The sequence below is a fragment of the Leptonychotes weddellii genome, chromosome 16 (assembly GCF_054177405.1).
Source record: "Leptonychotes weddellii isolate Sample4059 chromosome 16, ASM5417740v2, whole genome shotgun sequence".
NCBI lineage: Eukaryota > Metazoa > Chordata > Mammalia > Carnivora > Phocidae > Leptonychotes > Leptonychotes weddellii.
In genome coordinates, this window is record NC_138384.1 from 1574720 (window position 1) to 1597174 (window position 22455).

Sequence of the window (22455 nt, forward strand, 5' to 3'; positions counted from 1 at the left end):
AGTCACCCCATCCCTCCCACCCCACCCCCCACTCCAGCACCCCTCAGTTTGTTTCCTGACATTAAGAATTCCTTGTATCAGTGAGGTCATATGATACATGTCTTTCTCTGATTGACTTATTTCACTCAGCACAACACCCTCCAGTTCCATCCAGGTCGTTGCAAATGGCAAGCTATCACTCCTTTTGATGGCTGCATAATATTCCATTGTATAGATATACCACATCTTCTTTATCCATTCATCTGTCGATGGACATCTTTAGCCGTGCCCTTTTACTTGGGGGCAGAGACTATGTTCCATGGGGTTGGCGGCCCCTTCGCGCCACTCCACAAATGTAACCTAAGAATACGCCCTCCTCCCCACTGTGCACCTCTGTGTTGGGCAAGTTCAGTCTCTGGTGGGACAAGGACAACCTCCGCGACATCCAGCCACTGGCGAGTTCTGCGTGCAGCCCCGCTCCGTGCTGGCCTCCCCGATGGAGGGACGGGGGCGGGCGTGGTTCAGGAGGCTGTTCCGTGTGTTAAAGGTCGCTTCGCATCAGACACAGTCATGACCTGTGCCAGCTCAGGGGGGGCTTTGGGGAGAGAGCCGACCATGGAAGACCCCAGGCTGCTGGTACAACAGCGAATTAGAGCAGGAGGAAGCCGGGACAAAAGTCCAGGCAGTTACGCCGGCCCCCAAGGCCGTTGTCACCCATCCGTCCATGGTGAGAAGGCCGGCGACAGCTCAGAGCATCCTGAGGCATTGTTTCCAGGCCCTGAAGGCGGCCTGCAGGACAGGTGGCCACGTCTCTCCCCGGTGGGTGGGCACGGACGTCCTGTGACCACACCGTGACCACGACCACAGATCAAAACCTGATGGATGCAGCGCTGGAGTGTCGGTTGGCGGATGGTCCGGAGAGGAGACGGAGCAAGGGCCCCGCACACATGGGCAGACCTGCTGGGCAGCCTGGTGGCCCCCGGGCTCCGTGTTGGGCCAGTTTCCCGAGGGCTGTCTCCTCTGGGGGCTCGTCTGTGAGGGTTGCTCCCTCCCCCCGAGGCACTAATAATTCTGACATCTCAGTGAAGGCCTCCTCTTCCTTCTCTCCGCCCCAGTGCACCCCCTCTGGAAGGGCCTGGCCTCCATACCAGGGGGCACCCGACAGTCGCCCATCAACATCCGCTGGAGGGACAGTGTCTACGACCCGCAGCTGAAGCCTCTCAGGGTTTCCTATGCCGCAGCCAGCTGCCTGCACATCTGGAACACCGGCTATTTCTTCCAGGTGGAATTCGACGACTCGGCCGAGGGATCAGGTGAGCCTGGGCTGGGGACAGGGGTGCTTTCTCTTCTCCCATCACAGCCCGAGAGCGGGGCCACACTGGGCAGGGAAGGGGCCCAGGGCTTTGCTTACGCGTGGTGTTTGCGGGGCAAGGAACAGAGGCGTCTCAGTGTTGCAGGGTGGGGAGGTGGTGGTCATCTTCAGGATTATAATGCACAGCTTCACTGGACATTCCAGGGGCTGGTCAGGAAGAAACGAGAGGCCCATGGCAATGTATGTAGATGGTGCGTCACAGAGAAGAGCAGAGCAGGTGGGGGGAGAGAGGGGAGGTGGCGGTGCGGCCTGAAGGCAGAGGAAGAAGGAAATTGTGCTGACGACGGGGCAGGGCATCCAGGGCCTGGTACCTTCGCTGGTTCTTGCCCCACAGACACCCAGGGCTGGGAGGGGAGGAGGGGAGGAGCACAGGGTACAGCAGGGGAGGGCTGGGGCGGGCAGGTGGCGAGGCTGTGAGGGTGGCCCTGGAGCCTCCATCCCTGACTGGGTCTCAGCACCTTCCCAAGGGCTTCGTGTGGACCCTGCCCTCAGAGGCTCACCGGGACGCTCACCAGGTTTGGGATGGAGGCTCCGTCGGGTCTGGGAAGGCGTTCACATCTGGGCTGCTGCTGGATTCTGTCTGGTGTTCCTTCGGCACTTGCTGGTATCCCTGTGAGCCCTGTTTATGCCGAGCCTCTGTCCTCCTTCCGGGAGTGGGGATCGCCGTCCACAGCGGCAGAGGGTGCCTCTGTGACCAGCCCCCGACGAAAACCTTAGGCACCGAGGGTCTTCTGGGCGTCCCTGGGGAACATCACTTCACCCGTGTCTTCACAACTTGTTGCTGGGGGGGAGGGGCGCTCCTCGTGTCCCATGTGACTCCACAGAGACCACCGCGGGGAAGCGCTCAGCCTCGCACAAGATGGGCTCTGGTCACCGGCTCTGGCTGCTTCCTATGTGGTGGTCAGCGGCAGGACAGTGGAGCGGGGACTTGCCTTCAGGCCGATGCGGAATCTTCCGAACACAGGCCCCAGGGCCGTCAGTCTGCTTCCACCGTGAGGGGAAGGTCCGCCCCGCGCCCTGCGTCCTACCTTTGTCACGAGCCCTGGGCTTGGACTCCCACCCGTCAAAGTGTCCTCGAGATTCTGGGTCACCCTGCCTGGGAGACATCTGAGCCGGTACAGCGCCCACTCCGGGCACCCTGAACCACGTGCAGGCCACCGGCCAGCCTTCCCAGGGGAGGGGCCGGATGGTGAGCGGACGCCCAGCTGCAATGGCCCTCCTCTGATGGACCGGCCAGCAGCGGGGTGCCGGCTTCTCCCTGGGCCAGGCCCTGTGAGGCGCTTCGCAGACAGCGGGGCTCACCTTTCCAGGTGACTGTCTCCCCGTCCCACAGGTAAGAAGGAGCCTGCCTTCCCTGAGTAGCTGCCTGTGTGCCCAGAGCTGCTCACAGTGACCCTTAGCAATGCTTCTCACAGCACACGGCTCGCTGAGCGCCAGGGACCAGAACGCCAACTCTGGCCGACATTTGCACAGATGAACTTCCTGGAAGGATGAGCCGGGCTAACAACAGAGAGGAGGGCGAGCTGCATGCCCAGCTCCTGGAAAGCACGGGAGCCAGCCCGGGGCAGGGATGCACGAACCTCTTTACTCAGTGTGCCAACCTTTCTTCTGCCCTTGTCGGTCTGTTCCAAGTTCAAATTCCCAAGGAGCAAACTAAAATTGGATTTTCAGGTTTAATGTGCACATTTGTATCATTTTTTAAAATTTTATGCAGCAACTTTAAAAGATTGAATAAGGAATAATAGCTCCTGGGGCACCTGGGCGGCTCAGTCGGTTGAGCATCCAACTCTTGATTTCAGCGTTCCAGGCGCTCTGGTTCCGTGCTCAGTGGCGAGTCTGCTGGGGATTCTTTCTCCCTCTGCCTCTCCCCCACCACTCTCTCTCAAAAAGAAAAAAAAAAAAGGAATAATAATAGCTCCTGAACTTTTAATTACTTGGTTAACAGTTACGGGAATAATAATTTTGAGAAAAACAGATGTGGTTGGGGATGAGTTACCATAGAGTTCACCTCCTCCCATATGATTATTACGCATAGTTATGGGTCTTACTAATATCTATATAACAGGTTTATTTTCCTTTAAGTCGTAAAATACAAAAAGCTGTGAGGGTCACGTTGGACTTCTGTATGTGCATTGTTAAGAGACATTTGACGGAATCATTGACATCCCCGGGGGAAATGGTCTGGTGGCTTGAGCGTGGCACTCTGACTGACAGCCTCACCATGACCGAGACCCAGAGCGCCAGGATGCTCCGGGAAGTGGATGCTCCGGGAAGTGGATGCTCCGGGAAGTGGCGGTCCCCAGGGACATGGAGATGCCGTTGCTAGAAGGCGGAAGATTTGCGGGACAGACAAGTGGACACCCTCTTCAAGAAGCGCGTCCATCCCGTGAATAACAGCATGGCCCCAAACAGACACCACAGTGGAGAGGCTCGGCGTCCTCACTCTCCTCAAGGAGAGACAGAGGCTGAGGGAAGGGCGGCCCGTGAAGGGTCCAGTTCAAGCCGGGTTCCTGCGAGTGGAAAGCTCACATTCCGCCCCCACATCTGCCCTTTACCGGCCCCTTCTCCGAGCCTACGCTTGAGCACTCCTTGCCATGACTGTGTGAGATGGGTGTTAGCTCCCCTTTCACAGATTAGAGAAAAATGAGTCTCAGAGATTCATGGCCAGAGGCCACAGAGCCCTCACGGCAGGATTCTCTGCCCTCCAAAGAAGGGAATTTTAGGAGCCTGAACCTCTGTGGAAAAAAATCTGCACCCAACATCCACAGAGATCAGGCATGAAGCCACAGACGCTGACCCCACGTGAACGGAGGAAAACGTTAGCACATGGGGAGAATGTTCTGGGCTCGTGGTCAGGTCCCCAGAGAGCGAGCAGCCTGCTCAGGGTCCTAGCCAGGCCCATGTCCAGTGAGTGCACCCCAGCGGGAGGGCCGGCGGGCAGTGGGGTCGGCCTGGGACACCCATCCCTCACCCCGCAGCAGGAAGCCCACGCCCGACTCTCCGGACAGGTGGAGAGGGGACGCACCTGTGGTGCCTCAAGGGTGAAGCTGTTGCTGTTATGTTTGTATGCTGTATGTCTTACAGCATGTGTGTCTTGGACTCTGGATGATCCTGTGTCCAGCGGGAGATCGCGGTCAGATTTGAGGCTGGCAAACGAGGCTATTACAGATCATAATTACCCTGAGAATCACAAATCAAAGCCTCCTTTGGGTTAAGAATTTCCACCTCTTGAAGTTTTACCCAGAGCATAAGTCACAGAATTGGGCGTGGCCAGTCCAAGCAGCTCCCTCTGCTTCAGGGATCCGTCCAGGGGTGGGCGTGCAAGTCAAGTCAGACCACTGAGAGCCGGAATTCTCCTGGGAGACATTGGAAGAGAACCCCTTCCGCCTGCGCTGTGCTGTGGTCAGCAGCTAGCCGGGGCCCCTGGCCTTCAGGGAAGAGCCAAGCCAAGAGCTGGAGAAAAACTGAGGCCCGAGGCCATCACTGGAGCTTCCAAATGCAGCTGTGCCTGAGGCCAAACCAGCCCCTGGACCAATAAATCTCTCTTTTTTGCTTAGGTCAGTTTGATGGATGATTCTGTCCCTTGTTTCCAAGAACCCTAATCCAGAAGACCAAAAGAAGTGGCTGAGTTGAGAGAGAAGAAATCGAAGGGATGCACACGTAGAGGATCGGCAGCCTCGTCCTTGTGCTTTCTGCCCAAATGCCATATGCAGTGGCAGATCTGCAAGGCCCGGGGTGGAGGGACCCTGTGCCTGACCCCCAGAGGCGGGCAGTCAGAGCTCGGGGCTTGAAGACGCCAGGTCTGTCCTCCCACGTGGGCCTGGCACTTCGGAGACTGGCTCGGGGAAGGCTGGTAAATGTTTGGCCCCTGGCCTTCCAGGACTTGGGGGAGCGACAGGAAACCATTTTAGTGTTTGCCACCTTCCCTGGTGTAAATACTCCCGCTCAGCCGGCTTCAAGCTCCCAACACAGTCACTGATCCCAAGTGAGGCATCCTCTGTACTGGGCAAGACTTCTTCTTGGGTTGCGTGTGGCAGAAACTCAACTCAGGCTGGCGGAAACCAGGGAAAGGCCGCCCCCACCGTCAGACACCCCTCCCCACGCACACAGCGCCTCACCCGGGAAGCCCCCTCGCCCCAGCCCCGCAGGGCGACCCTCCCATAAGCGGTGGCCGCGCCCGCCCGGTCCACCAGATGGGCACGTAGCGCTCGAGGCCTCAGGGAGGTCCCCTTGAGGAGACACGTGTGACGCATGTCCTCTAACAAGTCACCTAAACTCTCTGACCCTCAGCCTCCTCCTCTGTGAGGGGAAGATCGGACCCTGGCTCGGGAGGATTGAAAGAGGGTCCTGGGAAGCGCCCAGCACTCTGTGAGCTGAATTAACACTCGGATGACCAGACGATCGCTTTTGCCCTCCCTGGCCATGAAAGGATCCCAAGGAGGCTCTGGCCACGTGCTCTTCCGACGGCTTCCACTGGAGGGAGCACGGAGAGGGCAGAGAAGCAGCTGCGGCCCGGGGCTGACGGCCAGGACTCCAATGTTGTTTGTGTGACCCCCACTCAACTGGCTGAGGGAGAAAGGCCCCCTCCTGGCCTGTGGGCAGCCCCCGGAGGGTCACTCCCTTGCAGGGACAGTAATGGGCAAATGAGGCATCAGGCACCAAAGCCACATCGAAGTGGATTTTAAGTCACTAAGGTGGGGCCAGTGACAGCCTTTTATCGCCTAAATGACGGTTGCTCACCACCCCCGGTGCCAAGAGATCCCATCTGGGCCGGTTCCTGCGAGCAGAGAAGTTCGCGAGCCTTCGACACGGAGATCAGCGCCCAGCGCGCACCATGGGACCTCTGTCGATTTTTCTCCTGCAGCAGAGACAGACCTGCAGATCAGCGTGATGGAAAAGTCTGCCGAGGTCACTTCCATCAGCGGGGGGCCTGTAGGTGCCCGCCAGAGAAGCTGACTTGAGCCACTGGAGCCCAAACGGAGCTGCCCAGACGAATCTACGGGCTCCCTCCTGGAAAGGCAGGCTGGAGATGGTGCAGGGGACGGGTCATGGACACGGCAGCAGGAATGCCGTGCCATCTTTCCATCCCCTGCACCATCGCACTCAGGACCCACATCCCCTGGGACCCTTCCACCTGCCGGCCAGTGACCCTGGGATCGCGCCGTCCCCACCAGCCAGTGTCTGTATTGTGAACCACCCCCCCACGATGCTGCCCACTTAGAGACCCAGAGTCATCTGCACCAGGCTGAGGCAGGCTTCCTTTCTCCCTTCCTCTGCTCCTGCTCCCTCCTGCATCTCTCCAGATGGCCAGTTCCTCAGGCTTGGGAACAGACCGCATGCCGGGGGCCAGTCTGAGCCCCGTCTGGTCCAACACTCCCCCACCACCCCCGTGCGTCCGTCATGGCCTCGCCCTGTGGATCGTGGGCAGCTGTCTGACGAAACGCTCCAGTTAACAGGAATCAACTTAGAAATGGGAGGTGGGTCCCCTTGGGGCCCTCAGAAAGTGCTGCCCAGTGTGGAAGCTGTCCCCCCTCTCCTGGTCACTGACCGGCTGCTCGCGTTCCTTCCGAGGGCCACCCTGGAATTCATCATTCCTGCTCCACGCCAGAAGCTACAATTGTGAATCTGCAGGACAGCCCCTTCTGCCGCTTTCTCGGCAAAGTCTTAGTAAGCACCCTGTGCGTGGGGAAGCCTTAGTCCCAAGACGCACTCCCTGCTCACCAGCAGATCTCGGGTCACGACTCACACAAAGAGCGAAATTGAAAGGGCCGGTTCCCAACCCCGAGCCCGGCTGGCACCCCCGCCCGTGACCCCGCGCAGCCCTCGGGAGCGGGCTCCACTAACCATGGCGCGTAGAGCACAACAAGGGGAGGCTGTCTGGGGCGGGGACGGGGGGAGAGACCCATGGGGAGCGAGGAAGAGGAGGAGAGACTGTCAGGAGCCACAGCAAGGTCTTGGGAAGATGAATTTTGGGACCTTCTGAAGGAGATGCTGAACAGACGCACAAACGCCTTCAGGAGAGCCGCCACACGCACGGTTAATCATCGGGCCTTGCAAGTGGAAAGCCTCCGTGGGCAGCGACTTCCTGGGCCTCCCCGATCCCAGCCGTCCCCGGGTTCCGCGTGCAGAGGGCCTCCGTCCCCACACGGCACGTTTCCTCCCCGCACGCCGACCCAGGAGCAGACTCTGGGGTCAGGCCAGGGCAGCTGAGCAATCACACAGCTGAGGGCCTTGGCTGAACCTTGGTGATGCATGCATTTTTAAAGACCGGAACGTTCCATCTGTCGGCAAAGGCTCCGCACCTGGGCCACGGCAGCACCTGCCCCTCAGTGCCCTGCAGGAGCCCCGCGGACCTCCGGTCTGTGCCGCCACGGTGGCCTGCTCTCTCTCCCTCCTGCCCTCGCCACCTCCTGTCGCTTTCGGCCTAACGCCCTCTTTCTCTTCGTCCTCAGGGAGGCCCTCTGTGCTGCTTAGCCTAGGTCCCGCAGAGCGCACCCCACCGCGCCCCCGTCCCTGCTCGCGCTCACCACCAGCACACCGCCTGCCTGTCCCTCGGGGCGCAAGCTCCAAGAGGACAGGACTGCTTCGGTCCCCTTCTCTCTCCATCTCGATGCTCGGTAGAGGGTGCAGCACATGATAGGAGCTCCCCGAATATGTGCCGAGTGAACGAATGATTTTCCTTCTTTGGCGCCTCTGTGGCTGGCCGCGCCCCTTCTCACGGACACTTCCTGCAGATGGTTTGCCCCTCGGTGTCTGCGCGCGCAGGTCCTGTCCCAGCAGTCCTCGCGGCGGCTTCGGGTCTCTGCGGGTCTCTGCTTTGATGGTGACGACGGGGACAGTTTTGGGAAGCACAATACTACCAGGAATGATAACAGAAGGCGCAGTCACTAATGGAGCCCCTTCTGCGTCCCAGGGGCCGCGCCAGGGAGAGACGCAGAGAGGTAAAAACAGCCCGTGCAAAGTGGAGCGACGTGGTATCAGTGAGTCCAAGTCAGCCTGGCTCTAAAACTGGATGATCTTGGAGCGTAACTACCCAGAGAGCGGGGGTGCTGGGGGGTGGCTCGCGCCGCTCCAGCCCCGACGTGTGCTGGCCCCCAGCTGTGGCTCCGGCTTGCTGGGACAATGACGGAGGCCTTGCTGGTGCAGGCGACAGACGCGAGCCCTGCGTCCTTGCCCGTCACAGCTCCGGGACTTTAGCGAGCTCCTGGGGTGGCCCCAAGGATGGGCTGGTAACACTTGGCGACGTTGCGTTATCTGCAGTTTTAACTGATTAGAGCGTCTTCAACTTCTCTTGTATTTAAGCCTTAAAACAACCGTGCCCGCCAAAAGCCTGCTTCTCTTGCTGAAAGCTCTGAGCTGACAAATGGATGGCTATTAACAGCAACTGTTGCAAGCACAGACACAACAGTTTCTGGGGACAGCAAATTTCCCCGTGGAGTCCGATTCCTCCGGGTGTTTGCAGGGTCTGGCCGTTGCTCCGGCAACTCCACAATTATGTTTCAACGCACCTGCTCAGGGACACTGCTGGGTGACACACCCACCCTCCTGGCGGCCGAGTCTGGGGGCTGGGGCCTGGCGAGCGGAAGGCCCCCTTCTCCTGAATCAGGCTTGCCTTTTTAAATAGTTTTATGAAAGAGAAATACCCTGGCACTGCGCTGTCATTATGAAAAGTCACCTTGAGGTTATTTGATCCAGGGCTGCAGCCTTAAGTTGAGTTCCTAAGTTTCCCAGCAGGAAAGGCTCGTGGGCTGGAACCCCGCTGCACCAGCCGAGGGGCTGGACCTTCAAGCAGGCCTGGGATGCGGTCGCCGGATGACTGAGGGCATTCTTGAACGTAGAAGCTGTGCTTTCTGACCTGCCTTTTCCCTCTTCCTGGGTGCACTCAGGCTGAAAGGGGCACCATGCCTGCATCAGCCAAAGGTCCAGGTTTGTCGGTGTCTCCACCGACCTGCCCCCGGGCACCGTTCCAGCCCAGCCCAGGCTATAAACCAGCCTCCTTCCTCCTCACTTGTCCTCCTAGAAAGCTCAGGTTTTGCTTATCTCCTTGTTTGTGTTTGCATATGATAAGGCTAGGGAGGTGCCGCAGCCTTGGGGGCGGGGAGAGGCGGGGAGGCAGTGTTAGGAGCTTGCCCAGGATCGAGTCCTTCCTTTACAGAGGCCCAGACGTCACCCTGAAAGAGACACATGTCTTGGAGGCCCCGCTGAACAGGAACATTCCTTTCTGAGGTGGGCCAGGGCCCCAGGCTTCCAAAGGATGGCCTTCCATGCTTCGTTCTCCTGCGGAAGCCGACGGGCTGGAGTCTGGCTGGTGGGAGGCAGCTTCAGGGGCAGCTTCACATGGGGGAAAGCGTGGGGCCGCGTCCGTGGGCTCCAGTCCTGTGCGGAGGGTGACCTTGGAAAAGGCTTCTGACCTTGCGCCCACAAGCCCCGCCCGTCCCCGCGGCTGCCCATCCCTGGCACCACGGGAGATTTTTCTACAAGGGCATTTTTGGCGGGCTTCTAGCAGACATCCAGCTAGGGGTGGATTTATGCTGCATACAGCTGGTATCGCTCTTTCGGAGACCTTATGTATGTCCCTACATAGAATTCTAATTCTAATTCCCGCTTGAGCGGGAAGGGACTGCAAGAACCTTCTAGCTGGTAATTGTTTTCCAACAGATGGAGTCAAGTCCTTGAAAGTTTACATGCCGTGGAGTCACCAGCATGACTATCGTCATGACCACCCTCCACCAGGCACTCTCCCCGTCACCACCTCCGTCTATCCCACCAACACTCACTGCGCAGGTGGGGAGGCTGAGGCTCAGAGGGGCCGAGCGGCTCGCTCAGGGTCACGCGGCAAGTGTGAGGCGGAGGTAAGCTGCAAGTCCAGGCCTACCCGGCGTTCCTGCCTTCTGGCGCTCTGCTTCTAGAAAGGATGGCGTCGGCCTGCATGGGTGAGCATGCTACTGTCTCCACTGTGGTGCCCAGGCCGCCTCCTGCAGGGAAGTTGCTCAGACTCTAAGTGCCACACGCCCCCCTCAGGCTTGCCTCTTGGTCACGAACGGGTGTGTTTTGGCACGCGAGGCCACTGGTTGGCCCGCGCCACGAAGCCCCTCTGCCCCGCGGATAGGGGCTGCCAGGCAGGAGCAAGCACAGATATTTCCACTGCCCGGGTTCGTGGTCCTCTAACGTCCCGAAATTGTGTTTTCTGCTTGAAAGGATCAAGTGGAAAAGGCGTGGGTTTTCGTGTCAGACCTGGGCTCAAATCCTAGCTCCCGTTGCTGGGATTACCAGCAAACTGCCCACCCTCTGCTGGTAAGCTTCAAGGCAATCCAAAACTACAAAGCACAGTTGTAGTTCACCTACAAGTTCACTTCCCCCGCAGGGAAAAAAACCAACCCCCTTTGTCATTTTAGCCACAGAAAATCCCCGTTAAAGCCTTGTGATTCGAACCCACCGGGAGGCTTTCCCATCTGCAGAGCGACTCCTCCACGGTCCCGTGCTGTGGCCACCGGGAGATTCGGGCTTTGGGACTTAGGACGTTTTCATATGCTTCTCTCTGTGTATTTTTAAAAATTGAAGTATAATTCACATGTGTGTGCTCAGGAGAGTCGATTTCCTCATAAAACCGTAGAACTCTACAACTAGACGAGAACCTAACGAGGTTCTAGACCAACAACCCTCATTTTCGAGTGAAGAAAGGCAGCGAGGAGCTCTATGAGCTGGTCGAGGGCAGAATCGTGAACTCAATCTGTTTTCGACTTTACCGTTCAGCTCCTCCTGCTCCTTGTACTTTTCATGGCGAAAGCAGAACTGAGAACACCACCAGCCAGGGGCCTCTGACGTTGTCAACAGCATCGGTCACCCAGAGGAGCTGATGCGGGCTGGGCCACCCCTGGCATCTGCGGGGGGGGGGGGCTCCTGACCTGCCCCCCAGCCCAGTAGCCATGTGCTCACTTCAGTTAAAAGCAAGATGCACCACAGTTACCATTCTATCCATAGCAGCACTGATGGAAATCTGTTAGCAAAGCGCAGCCGGAGCTCAGCCAGCCTTGTGCATGGGATTCTCAGCCCTCGTCCTGGGCTCGGGACGGGGCTCTTTAGTGCCCCATCATGGACGCTCCTGTCTGCTAACAGCTCCCGGGGAGGCCGCCCCGGGGACTGAGGGTGACTTAGAAAAGAGTCCACCAGTAAAGCCCGGTCGTATAGTGAGACTACCTGGAACAGGGACTGCATGCAGGTTGGCGCTGACGGAGAAGGCAGCGTGCTGTTTCTCGGAATTTCTTTACGTGAACATCTTGCTCGTTACATATTAGTTTGTGGAATTCTTTGGTGGTGGAATTTAAGCTGCCACTTTTTCATTCAAAAGACATCTTCTTTTTTTTTTTTTTTTTTTAATTAAAGAAAAGCCTGGAAACCTTCTAGGAGGGGCATGCATCTCAGAAAGGTTTTCTCTGCCTTCCGGGGGCACCAAAGGGGATGAGGTCCCTGCCGCCCCCTGGTGGCAGCGCTGAGTTCTGCACCCGCTCTGGTCAGCTGGGGTCAGCTGGGGCCCAGAGGGCCACATGGACAGAGGTGAACAGACAAGAGCCGGCCTTTCACTTTGTCCTCTGTGCAGGACGTCGATCTCTCAGGAGGGAACTTGCGTGACCTCCGTGTAGGTAGACGCTGTCCCAGCAAAGGGCAGTCCGACAGACAAACTAACACACGGGTTCCTCTGGTTTCATTTTCCAGGGATCAGCGGTGGCCCCTTGGAAAACCTCTACAGACTAAAGCAGTTCCATTTCCACTGGGGGGCGGCGAACGAGCGGGGCTCAGAGCACACGGTGGACGACCACGTGTACCCGGCAGAGGTTGGTAGACGCCATCCTCACAGCAGCTACGTCGTGGGGGCTTTCTACGCCCCAGGCTGGCGTGTAGGGTGACCGGCCAGCCTGAGTGCCCAGGAAGGGAGCATTCCCGGGACACTGGACTCTCGGGGCTCAAACGGGAGCAGTGGGCCGCCCTACCCATCCAATCACACAGCTGTCCTAAGACCAGGGTACCGTTCACGCTTCCGTCCAACAGAAGGAGAGACTGAGGTTCTAAGTGGCTCTGGGACTTGCCAAGGTCCGCAGCTGGGATTCAAGAGCCGCTCCCTCAGCCACGTGCCCGCTGCTGGTCGATTATGGACTTAGAAGCTTCCGGTCCTTTGAGGCACTCGGGGCCTTTGACGGAGATCTGAAAATCCTTACAACAGAGATCATCTTCTTGAAGCGATGAGATGTTTGCATCATTCCAAAATGGGATTCTGTAGAGAAAATCGGTAGGGATAAATGTTAGGAGTTGGTGTTTGCAGCTGTGGGGGGGGGGGTGCAGTAAGTGGTGTTTATAGACTTCCCCCCAATATTTTATTATGAAATTTTTCCAACATACAAAAAACCCCACAAAACCCTGGAAGAACTGTTCCGTGAGACCCCGTGAGGCTGCCACCCAGATGCAATGGTTAACAGTTTGCCATATTCACCTTCTCACTCCTCTGTCCATCCACCCGTCCCTCCGTCCACCCCCCGAACACCTGACCTCCTGATGCATTTCAGGTTATGGACAATTTTTATCTTAACTTTTCGCTGCCATTGTTATGGGAGCAGGGCTACAGTTAAAATAGAGCTGGGATCCAGTCAAACTAAAACATGAACACCACCTGCAATCTCACACCCAGAGGTGACCTCTGGGGACAGTGTATAAACAGGAAGTTACACCTGTTGTTATAAGTGCGGACATGTTTACAAATAACACAAAAGCGAAGGAGTGGGGCTTGTGACATGCTCTTTCTCATTCGGCAGCATGCCTTCTGTCTTGGTAACTGTATGTCTGCACGTGGTCTTCCATGAGCAGATGCTTTAACAGAAGAGGCGGCTGCATAGAAACAAGACTGGAGCTTGGCCCCCCAGTGGCTCTCCCTGGGTCAGCCGAGCAGGGGCTGCCGGGCCCATTCTGGCCGTGCCTCTGGCCCATGCGGGAGCCTCCATTTCCTGTGGGGGTTTGGAAGGCAAATCCAGTTTGAAGGTGGGGTCCCTGAAGGAAGCAGCCTGCAGTTGGGGCATTGGGCCCAGCTGTCTTGATTTCTGGACGACTGCACTGGGACGGTGGGGCGGGGGTGGTTTCCAGGTGAGTCATGCACGGGCTGGGAGAGGCCAGGCCACCCTCGCTGGCCCCAGTGCCATGGCTGGGAGCACTGGGGCTCGTTGGGAGTGAGGTGTCACCTGGACCCCGCACCCTTGGCAGAGGCCCCCCAGCCCTGCAACCCAGCAGCTGCACGGGGAGGGTCTCGTTGACCACGACAGGCTGGAGGGCTTTCTGGACTGTCGGTGTGGACTTGAGGCTTGGGTCACCACTCAGAAAGGCCTGTAGCACAGCTCATCCTGTAAAAGGACCGATGTGCGGACACCCAGGCCCCTTCTTGGGTCTGGGCCAAGCTCAGCCTCAGCAGGACCACGAGCCCCCATCACACAGAACCCAAGCCAGGCCCCGGCACCTGGCCTCCCCTGTTTCCCCGCTCGTCCTCTGCCCCTTACTTAAATCCTTGTCAGCTGGCCAATCCTGATGCCGAGTTTGGGCTCGGGAAAACCTAAGGAGGAACGCGAAATAGGGACATAGATGAGGTTCAAAGGAGAATGACAGACGTGGGGGGAGAATGCAATTTGGACGGCATACTCACATTAAAAACTGTGCGTCGTTTATCTGAAATTCAAATGTAACTGAGCGTCCGGGTGCTGATCTGGCAAGCTGGCTCAAGGATCTCGGAGTGAGAGCGTACCATCCCGCCGCCAAGTCCTATTTCACACCGTGAAGCCGAGCCTCCTTTCCCCCCCGCCGGAAGTGCCCAGACCCTTACCGTCTGAGCTTCTCTCCGAGTTTGGGAGCCCCAAGCAGGCGGCACACCTGAATCCAGTAAAACCGGGCAATGGGCGCTGGGTCCGGCCCGGAAGCCGGAGCAGATGCTGTACGTCTTGCCGCACCGTGATCAACGTAATTCCTTTCTTCTCTCTTTCAGCTGCATTTAGTTCACTGGAATTCGGTGAGATACCGAGATTACAAAGAAGCCGTAACGGGGGAGAACGGCGTGGCCGTGATAGGCGTGTTTCTAAAGGTAAGCTTGCTGGGGCGCGGCTCCCCCAGCGAAGCGGGTGAACCACCGTCCGTGGAGCGTGGGGTGGGCTCGCCCTCCCGCCTGCTGCCTTCACACCCCGGCCTTTCCCGTCTGTGCCGTGCAGCTGGGGGCCCGGCACGAGGCACTGCAGAAGCTGGTGGAAGTCTTGCCGGAAATCAAGCATAAGGTAAGCTGCGTGGTTTGTGCTCGGCACAGCCGAGAAGCACATCTGCTTAGATTAATGACTCACTGGCAACAACAAAAAATCTAATGGGTGGAAGGGTCTGGCTGAGGGGGTCTGAGTCCCCGGTCCAGGGCTAGGACTCCCTGGGGCTGATTCCAGCGCGTCCCCAGCGGGCTCACTCCCGGACATCCGCGGGTCCCTGCTCCCCGAGGACCCCTCCCTCCTCAGTACAGCGGGGGTGCTGGACTCCCTCCGACTTTCCCAAAATTCAGCCGCTCAGGCAGCATCTTAAGGTGTTTGCCATGTCCGCCTGTCACTGGTACTGTTCGTTACGTAGTATTTTTCCTTACACCGATCAGCCTTGAAAGACTCTTTAGACTTCTCCCAGGCAACGACATCTCCTAGGGATGATGTTTGTTTTAAAACCGACTGCAGTAAATACCTGAAGTGTCATTTAGGAGTGCTCACACGCATGCCACCTGCCACACTCCCGGTGCGGGATCTCAGGGTCACCCCGTCCCGGGAGAGCAGGGAGGCCAGGGAAGGGGAGGAAGTCCAGCCCGCTGCTCGCCCTCCGCGAGCGCGTCTTCGCTCGGCCCCCCGGTGCACCTCAATGCACTAAACTCAGCTCAAACAGACAAGGACAACAGTGCAGCTTTTCTCCAACATCAGCTGAGAAAGGACTTTGATGGACACATGGAAATTCCCAAGAAATGCAGTTTATTTGTTCAGTACCAAACAAAAGAATTCCGGGACGCGAGCAGTCCTGGTGGTCCCTGGACGGCGACGGATGGGCCCGGACCTGTCGCAACAATGGCCCGAGTGGCTCCAGATGAAAGCAGGGGGCCAGCCCTTCCTCGGCGGCTTCACGGGGTCTGTTTGATGTGGGCGGTGTGTTCCCCTTGATGTTGACCTCGGGGCTGGCCCCGTGGGACCAAGACCAGATCACCCCCTGCTGCCCCGTCCACAGGCTCAGGAACTTCCCAAGGTCAAGGTGCTGGGAGCATCCTCTTCCCCGCTGGTCTGCAGCCAGAGTAAACCGAGGATGTTTTCCCCGGGCGTCCACCTCCCACACGGCGTGGCCTCCACCTCTTGGTGGGAAGAGAAGGACCTGGCCGCGATGGGCTGTTTACTCTGGGGGCTGCTTTCCTTCCACGGAAGCTCTGGAGCGCGTCTGGCTCCCCAGAGCCATCTGGGTGTCAGCGAGGGTGACAGGGAAGGTGCCTGGGCCTCGCTTCTGGGCCTGACGCTTGTCTTTGGCCTCAGCTTCCTAACCTGAGAAGTAAGAGTGAGCTCCTAGGACACAAAAGGTCCAGCCTGCAGGGTGGGCGTCTCTGCCTCCCAGGTCGGGGGATGGGGTCCCGTTAGACTCAGTGGCCCCTCTCTGCGCCCCATGCTGGGTGCCCCCAACGTCCGGAGCCATTCTTTACATTGGCAACTTTAGACGCCATCTCCGTGGCCTGCCGTTCTGTGGTTCTGACAAACGCGTCGTCATGGATCCTCCCAAAACTTTAATTGGCGGGAAAGCTGTGGCGGGAGCATCCAGCTGGCCCTCCACACAGGCCGCCGCCTTTACCCCCACCCCTGCAGCCCCAGGGAAGGAGGGACAGCCAGCTTTGGGGTGGGACAGACTCCCGCAGCGTCTGGGCTCTGCCGCCGATTACGTGGCTTTGAGAAAGTCACGTCTACATACCCCGACGTTCCTCTTTAATAAAGTAGAAACACCTCTCGCGGGTGGATCTGAAACTTCGCAGTCACAGCCTCGGAAGCCCGTTCGGGGAGGGGGAGGCACGTGGATTTGCCACGGTGCTCCCCCCTGCCCCCCACACTTCTTGCATTTCGTCCCAAGTGCACCTGTGACCTGCTTCCTTCACGACGTCACCAGAGCACACAGGGTGATGTCATCAGCCTCGAGAGGGCCTGGGAGTTCCGACACGCCCCCCACGGAGGAACCGTGCCTTCAGACACAGGGTCTGGGGACGAGCATGTCCACCCCGTGCCTGGACGCCCTCCCGCAGTGCCGCCCGGGGCCTACAGCTTCGGTACCTCGGCGCTGGCTAGCGCGGCGTTGCTCCCAGGCCTGCGCCCGCGGCCTTGGTCTCCCTGGCTTTCCAGAGCAGCAGGGACCATGGTCCTGAGCCTGCCAACCCGAGGGACCCCAAGAGACCCTTCTGTCACTGAGCAAAAGCCTGCTGGAGGGCCCCTGGCTGGAGAACCAATAGGTCCTCCTTTGTCTGCACCCTTCCTTCACCCTGCACTGTGCTGAGTGGCAACCAGATTGCAGGCCCGGGACTCCTGCCCCTGCTGGTGGATTTCTTCAGGGGTTCCCTAGTCCTGGGCAGAAGCAGGGGGTCCCCTTCTGCAGGCTCCCTGCCCTCCACCACTTTACTGCTTTGGTTTCTCACTCCCTCCTTCCAGCCAGGTGGCCTCTGTGCTATTCCTCAAGCCCTTCAGGCCACACCCTGCCTCAGGGCCTTTGCACTGGCTCTGCCCACTCTCTGGAAGGCTCTTCCTCCAGAAACCTGCAGCCCTCTTCCTTCACCCCTTCCAAGTCTTCACTCAAACGTGTCTTTCTCTATGAGGCCTTGAGGACCATCCCTTCTTAACATGCCAACCGCTAACCCCCCCCCCAGCATTTCTGATCCCACTGCCCTACTTAAGTGTCCTCCATCATGCTTACTGTGGTGGGAGCGACTTGATATTTCACTTACTTATTTTGTGTGTGCTCTGCTTTTCTCTGGTAAAAGGTGAGTCCCGTGAACGTGGGTAGTTTGTCCTCTCTGTCTCCTCCTGCCCCCCCTCCCCGTGCCCAACAGAGAGTCAGGTGCGCACAACGTAGCTGTGGGCAAATGAATGAAGGAGGTGCCCCATCCATGACCCCCGGAACGCAGAGGGGCAGCTGTCCCCGATCCTTTGATGAAGGCTGGAAAGCTAGTAGGCACGGATTCTGACCAGAGGCTCCCACGTGGGGGAGGCGCTGACATGAGCCCCCTCGGCTGCAGCACGGGGAGCTTGGTGCTTGGTGGTCAAGAACAGCATCCAGAGAAGGAGAATCCTGGCATAATGGTCAGGGCGGCCTGCTTCAAAGAGAACACCAACTGTCTAGAAAGAGTAATATTTTCTGGGGCAGCCCTTGTGGGAAACAGTCCGGTGGTTCCTCAAAACTTAAACACAGAATTACCGTGGGATCCAGTACGTGCCCTTCTGGATATGTCACCCAAGTAACTGAAAGCAAGGTCTTGAAGAGACATGGGTGCATCATGTTCACAAGGGCATCCCTCACAATAGGCCAGAAGTGCAAGCGTCTGTTTTGGGATGAATGGATTAGCAAAACGCGGTCGATCCATGCAGTGGAATATTAGGAAGGCTTTTCTGACACCTGCCACAGTGTGGATGGACTTGGAGGGGACTGTGCGGAGTGAGGTCGGCCCGTCACAACGGGACCAACGCTGTGCGGCTCTGCTCACACGAGGCCCCCCGAGGACTCAGATCCACAGGGACGGGAAGTAGATGGGGGGCGGCGCTGGCACCGGGGGTGGGACGCGGGGGTTGCCTAACGGGGACAGAGTTTGCTTAGGAAGATGGGAATGTCCTGGAGATGGATGGTGGCTGGCGGTGGTCACACCACGTGAACGTACTTAGGGCCACAGAACTGTATGCTTAAACATGGTTAGGATGGTCAATTTCATGTTATGTGTGTTATTTTACCATTGTTTTAAAAAATGTCATGTTTTCACAGTGGAGGTATGCAAACAAGAATACCTTAGAAAGGAAACGTGTAAGCATTTGGTGGGCATCCCTGCTCTGCACAGGAGGGTCACATTTTCTTTACTGCTTCCAAATGTGATGACCGCGGCCTCACCGTCTTTATCCCGGGAACAAACCTGTCCCGTGAAGGCCTGGTCGCTGGGATAAAGATGGGACACCATCCCCTTCCTGCCAGCACCCCCCCCCGACCCCGCCACCACCGTCTCTGCCTGAGACCCAACGCCACCTGCGGTCTTGGTCTCTCAGGGTGCACGGGCTGCCGTGGGCCCCTTCCAGCCCTCCCGTCTCCTGCCCGCCTGTCGGGACTACTGGACCTACCCCGGCTCCCTCACCACGCCTCCGCTCAGCGAGTCGGTCACCTGGATCATCCAGAAGCAGCCTGTCGAAGTGGCTCAGAGCCAGGTGAGCTGCACTGGAACCGGCATGGGGGGAAGGGACTGAGGGCTCAAGTCCTGTTTGGGGCCACCGAGACACTGTGAGTGTGTGTCACGGGTTTCATTGTCCGGTGTGGTTTGGATTTTCCAGCTAAACAGGAGCTAGGCGGACAGTTACACTCTGGCTCTGTCTTAATCTTCAGCGGTTTTGAATTCAGGCGCGGCGAGTCTCCCTGATGACAAATGGCTGAACGAGGTCAGGGCTTTGCTCTGTCGTGTGTGTCGGTCTGAAGTTACTTTAGCAGGAACAGAAGTGACGTTAGAATTGGGACATGGGTCCCCACGATGGGACCTCTGTAGGTATTTGTAGGTGAACCAATTAACCAAGAAAGGAGTATCGTCGATGAATTTTGCAAAGCCGTGAAAGAAGTAGGATCATTGAAGGAGAGGAGGAGATTTTAGAGTTTTTTTCCCCCTTCTTTGGATGATAGAACAGTAAATAATTGAGTTTGCTGAGGTTTCTCTCACGGGCTGTATTAAGTTATACACATTGAGAGAAAATTCCAGAAGGATTAGGTCAGTCAGCCATTGCTACAACAATGCTGGTTAACAAACCACCCCAAAACTCAATGGCTCCTAACAAGCATCTATTTTTCCTGCTTTGGGTCTGTGGGTTGTCTGTGGATGGCAGGGGGTTGGGGTTTGGGTCAGGCCCAGGTTGTCTCGTGCTCCTTGGACCAGTGGCTACCCAGAGCTGGGTCCATGGTGCATGACAGAAATGCAAAAGACCAGCAGACCCCACATGCTCTCATGCGGCTGGCCACAGCAGGTCCCAGTGGCTGAGGTCCGGGGCGGGGAGGAGGTGAGCGAGCGCTCACAGAGTAATGCCCTAATCTGGCACACAAACTTACACCAGGAATTTAATACTGGATGTCCCGGGATTTCTGCACTGGTTCTAATTTCCTTCCTCTTCCTTTTCTAAATAGTCTCCCCCCACCACCACTCAAAGTAAGTAGATATTACTTGTTACCACTTAAAAAACTTAGAGTATCTTTTTCTCTGGAAATCTCAAGCACGCGGAGACATCGTGTCTGTGTCAGGCATTCAGAGTCTGGGGATGACAGACATGCAGCAAGCTCGTGGCCGCGGCCCCTGTCCCCATGCAGGGTGGGCCTTCCCTGCCAGTCTCTTTCTGAGGCTCCGGCCTCGTGATTCTGCAAACATCCTCTCGTGCAGAAGTCATGCAATGACGCTGTTTGCTTTGGAAGGCAGAGAGATCCATTCTTCTCCCAAACCAGAACTGTTAGTGACACAAGGAGGACCCTGGTCGACAAATGGCCCCTGGTCACCAAGACCCCTTCTGTCCCTCAGCACACACGTAATGAGCACCCATGCATGCCGGGTATTGCAGCTGAAGCGGGTGGGAGACGGGTAGCAGCAGATGCAGTGATGAGGTCCATCGAGAACAGTCTCTGCATGCTGCTGTTTGGGAGGAAATAGAAACACGAGCTAATTATTTTAAGACGGGGGTGAGTATTAAACAGCAATGCAGAACAGAAGCCCCTTACCCCAGGCAGAGGAACTGGGGAGGTGGTGAGGGGGTGGAGGGGGAGAGAAGCTGCCTTCCTAAGCGAGCCAACAGCAGGTGCAGGGCATCCTGTGCCTGAGCCCCAGGAGCCTGGGTCCTCCGTGCCCTCCGTGACCCTGGGGGCAGCCGCCAGCTTGCTCCACACGTGGTCACTGTGTAGACACAACCCAGGTCCGTAGGTCATCGAACATGCGAGTGATTCTCGCAGAGCTCCTCAGTATATTCAGAGAACAAATGAGGTGATAAAAAATGGACTTTTAGTTCCTTCAGTGAGAAGCGAGTCAAATGTTACTTCCTGTTGTATGTACTCGCTTAGTTTTTATGTTATAGGTGTTCGTTGACTGCTGCCGCATGGCGACTCCCAACGTTAGAGGCTTAAGGAAACGATCACCGTCAGAATCCCCCTGAGTTGCCAGGGGTCAGAGTATGGGGTGGTTCCGGCTTGGGATCGCTTGTGGCGTTGCAGTCAGATGTCCTGTGGGCTCTGAAAGCTTGAGCCGGGCTGGGGGCTCACTTGGCAGCCGGCAAGCCGGTGCTGGCTGTTGGCCGTGGGCCTCGGCTCCCCTCGTGGGTGCCGCTTGGCCGTCCTCACTACACGGCGGCTGGCTTCTCCAGCAAGGATGCAGGAAACCAAGGCAGAAGCTTCGACGCCTCTTCTGACCGCGCTTGGGCGTCCCCTCCGCCGCCTCGTGCTGGCTGTGCGTGGCCATCCCTGATTCAGTGTGTGGGCAGGGGTGGGACGGAGCACGAGTGCGCACGGCAGGAGGGCCGTCTGGGAGCTGGTTCACTCCGTACCTGCACGCGGCCCACTCTGGTTGCTCTCCATTGCAGCTGGCTGCCTTTCGCATGCTCCTGTCTTCCGCGCTCGGTGAAGAAGAGCATTCAATGGTGGACAACTACCGTCCGCTTCAACCCCTGATGAACCGGAAGGTCCGTTCATCCTTCCAGGCTGCAGAAGGGGGCATCCGAGGGAATGTCACCTCTGACACTAAAAAGAGAGAAAGAGATCATTGTTTCAGTCACCGTGCGTTTCAGTTGCGGGGAAAAGAAACCACCTCAAAGAAGCCTCAGTAGGGTAGGGAACGGAAATGTGGGGACACGGGCTATCTCGGCGCCTACGGCAATGCCTGAACAAGCCCCAGCTGACCCGGGCCACCCGCCCATGCTTCCTTGTCTCAGGCAGGCGCCCTCTGTCTCTCCACACTCATGGCCCCCGCGTGCTTCCCGAGGGACGGGGACCCACATGAGTCTTCCCCGCCTCCAGACTCCTGGGCATCTCAGTGTCCTGGGGCTGTTGTGACAGATAACCAGACCGGAGGGGCTAACCCAACAGCGACGTGTTCCTTCACAGTTCTAGAAGCCCAGTTTGAAGGTGTCGGGGGGCTGGCGGGAAACCTTGGCTTCCTGGCCCGTCCCGGCCCCTGAGGCCGCCTGCGTTCCCCGGCTCGAGCCCCCGCTCCGGCTTCACGGCCTAGGGGGTTTCCAATGTGGCCGCTCAGGACCTGGTGCCGTTCGGTTGTGGTCATTCTGCTTTTTTTTTTTTTTTTTTAATTGTAATGAAACACACACCACATAAATTACCATCTTACCCATTTCCAAGTGAACGGGTCTGTGGCATTTATTGTATTCAAAATGGTATGCAGCCGTCCCCACCGCCCCACCCCAGAGCTCTCTGCATCTTGCAGAACTGGAAATCACCCCCCACCCCCCAGTTCGCGCTACCTGCCCACGCCCGCCCCCAGCCCCCGGCAGCCCCGATTCGAGGGTCTGTCTCTGCGATTCTGACTGCGCTACAATAAAACGTAAGTGGAACCGTTATAATATTTGTGCTTTTGTGACTGGCTTCTTTCACTTAGCGTGAAACGTCCCCAACGTTCACCCGTCCTAAAGCTTGTGTTAGAGCTTTCTTCCTTTGTGAGGCTGAGGAACATCCTGATTGATAATGGCATTTTTATTCTCACAGCATCACAAATATTCCCCTCTGGTAGCGATGCAAAGCTACGAACAACCCATCGTGTTGTCTCCCAACATTACCTTTCTGCCCGGTGCACAGTGAGACATGCACATAAGCATTGCATG

The 22455-nt window shown here is 57.6% G+C and overlaps 1 protein-coding gene across 1 annotated transcript in view; it reads left to right on the top strand.

The window, feature by feature from the left end:
- CA5A (carbonic anhydrase 5A) overlaps positions 1–22182 on the top strand; it is a 25761-nt gene extending 3579 nt beyond the window's left edge. Inside the window, exons 2-7 of the mRNA XM_031038920.2 lie at positions 1095–1292; positions 12065–12183; positions 14367–14462; positions 14587–14649; positions 18661–18816; positions 21208–22182. Of these exons, the coding sequence (XP_030894780.1) occupies positions 1095–1292; positions 12065–12183; positions 14367–14462; positions 14587–14649; positions 18661–18816; positions 21208–21450 (875 nt within the window). The 3' untranslated portion in view covers positions 21451–22182. The remainder of the gene's footprint in view (positions 1–1094; positions 1293–12064; positions 12184–14366; positions 14463–14586; positions 14650–18660; positions 18817–21207) is intronic.
- The last annotated feature ends 273 nt before the right edge of the window (positions 22183–22455 follow it).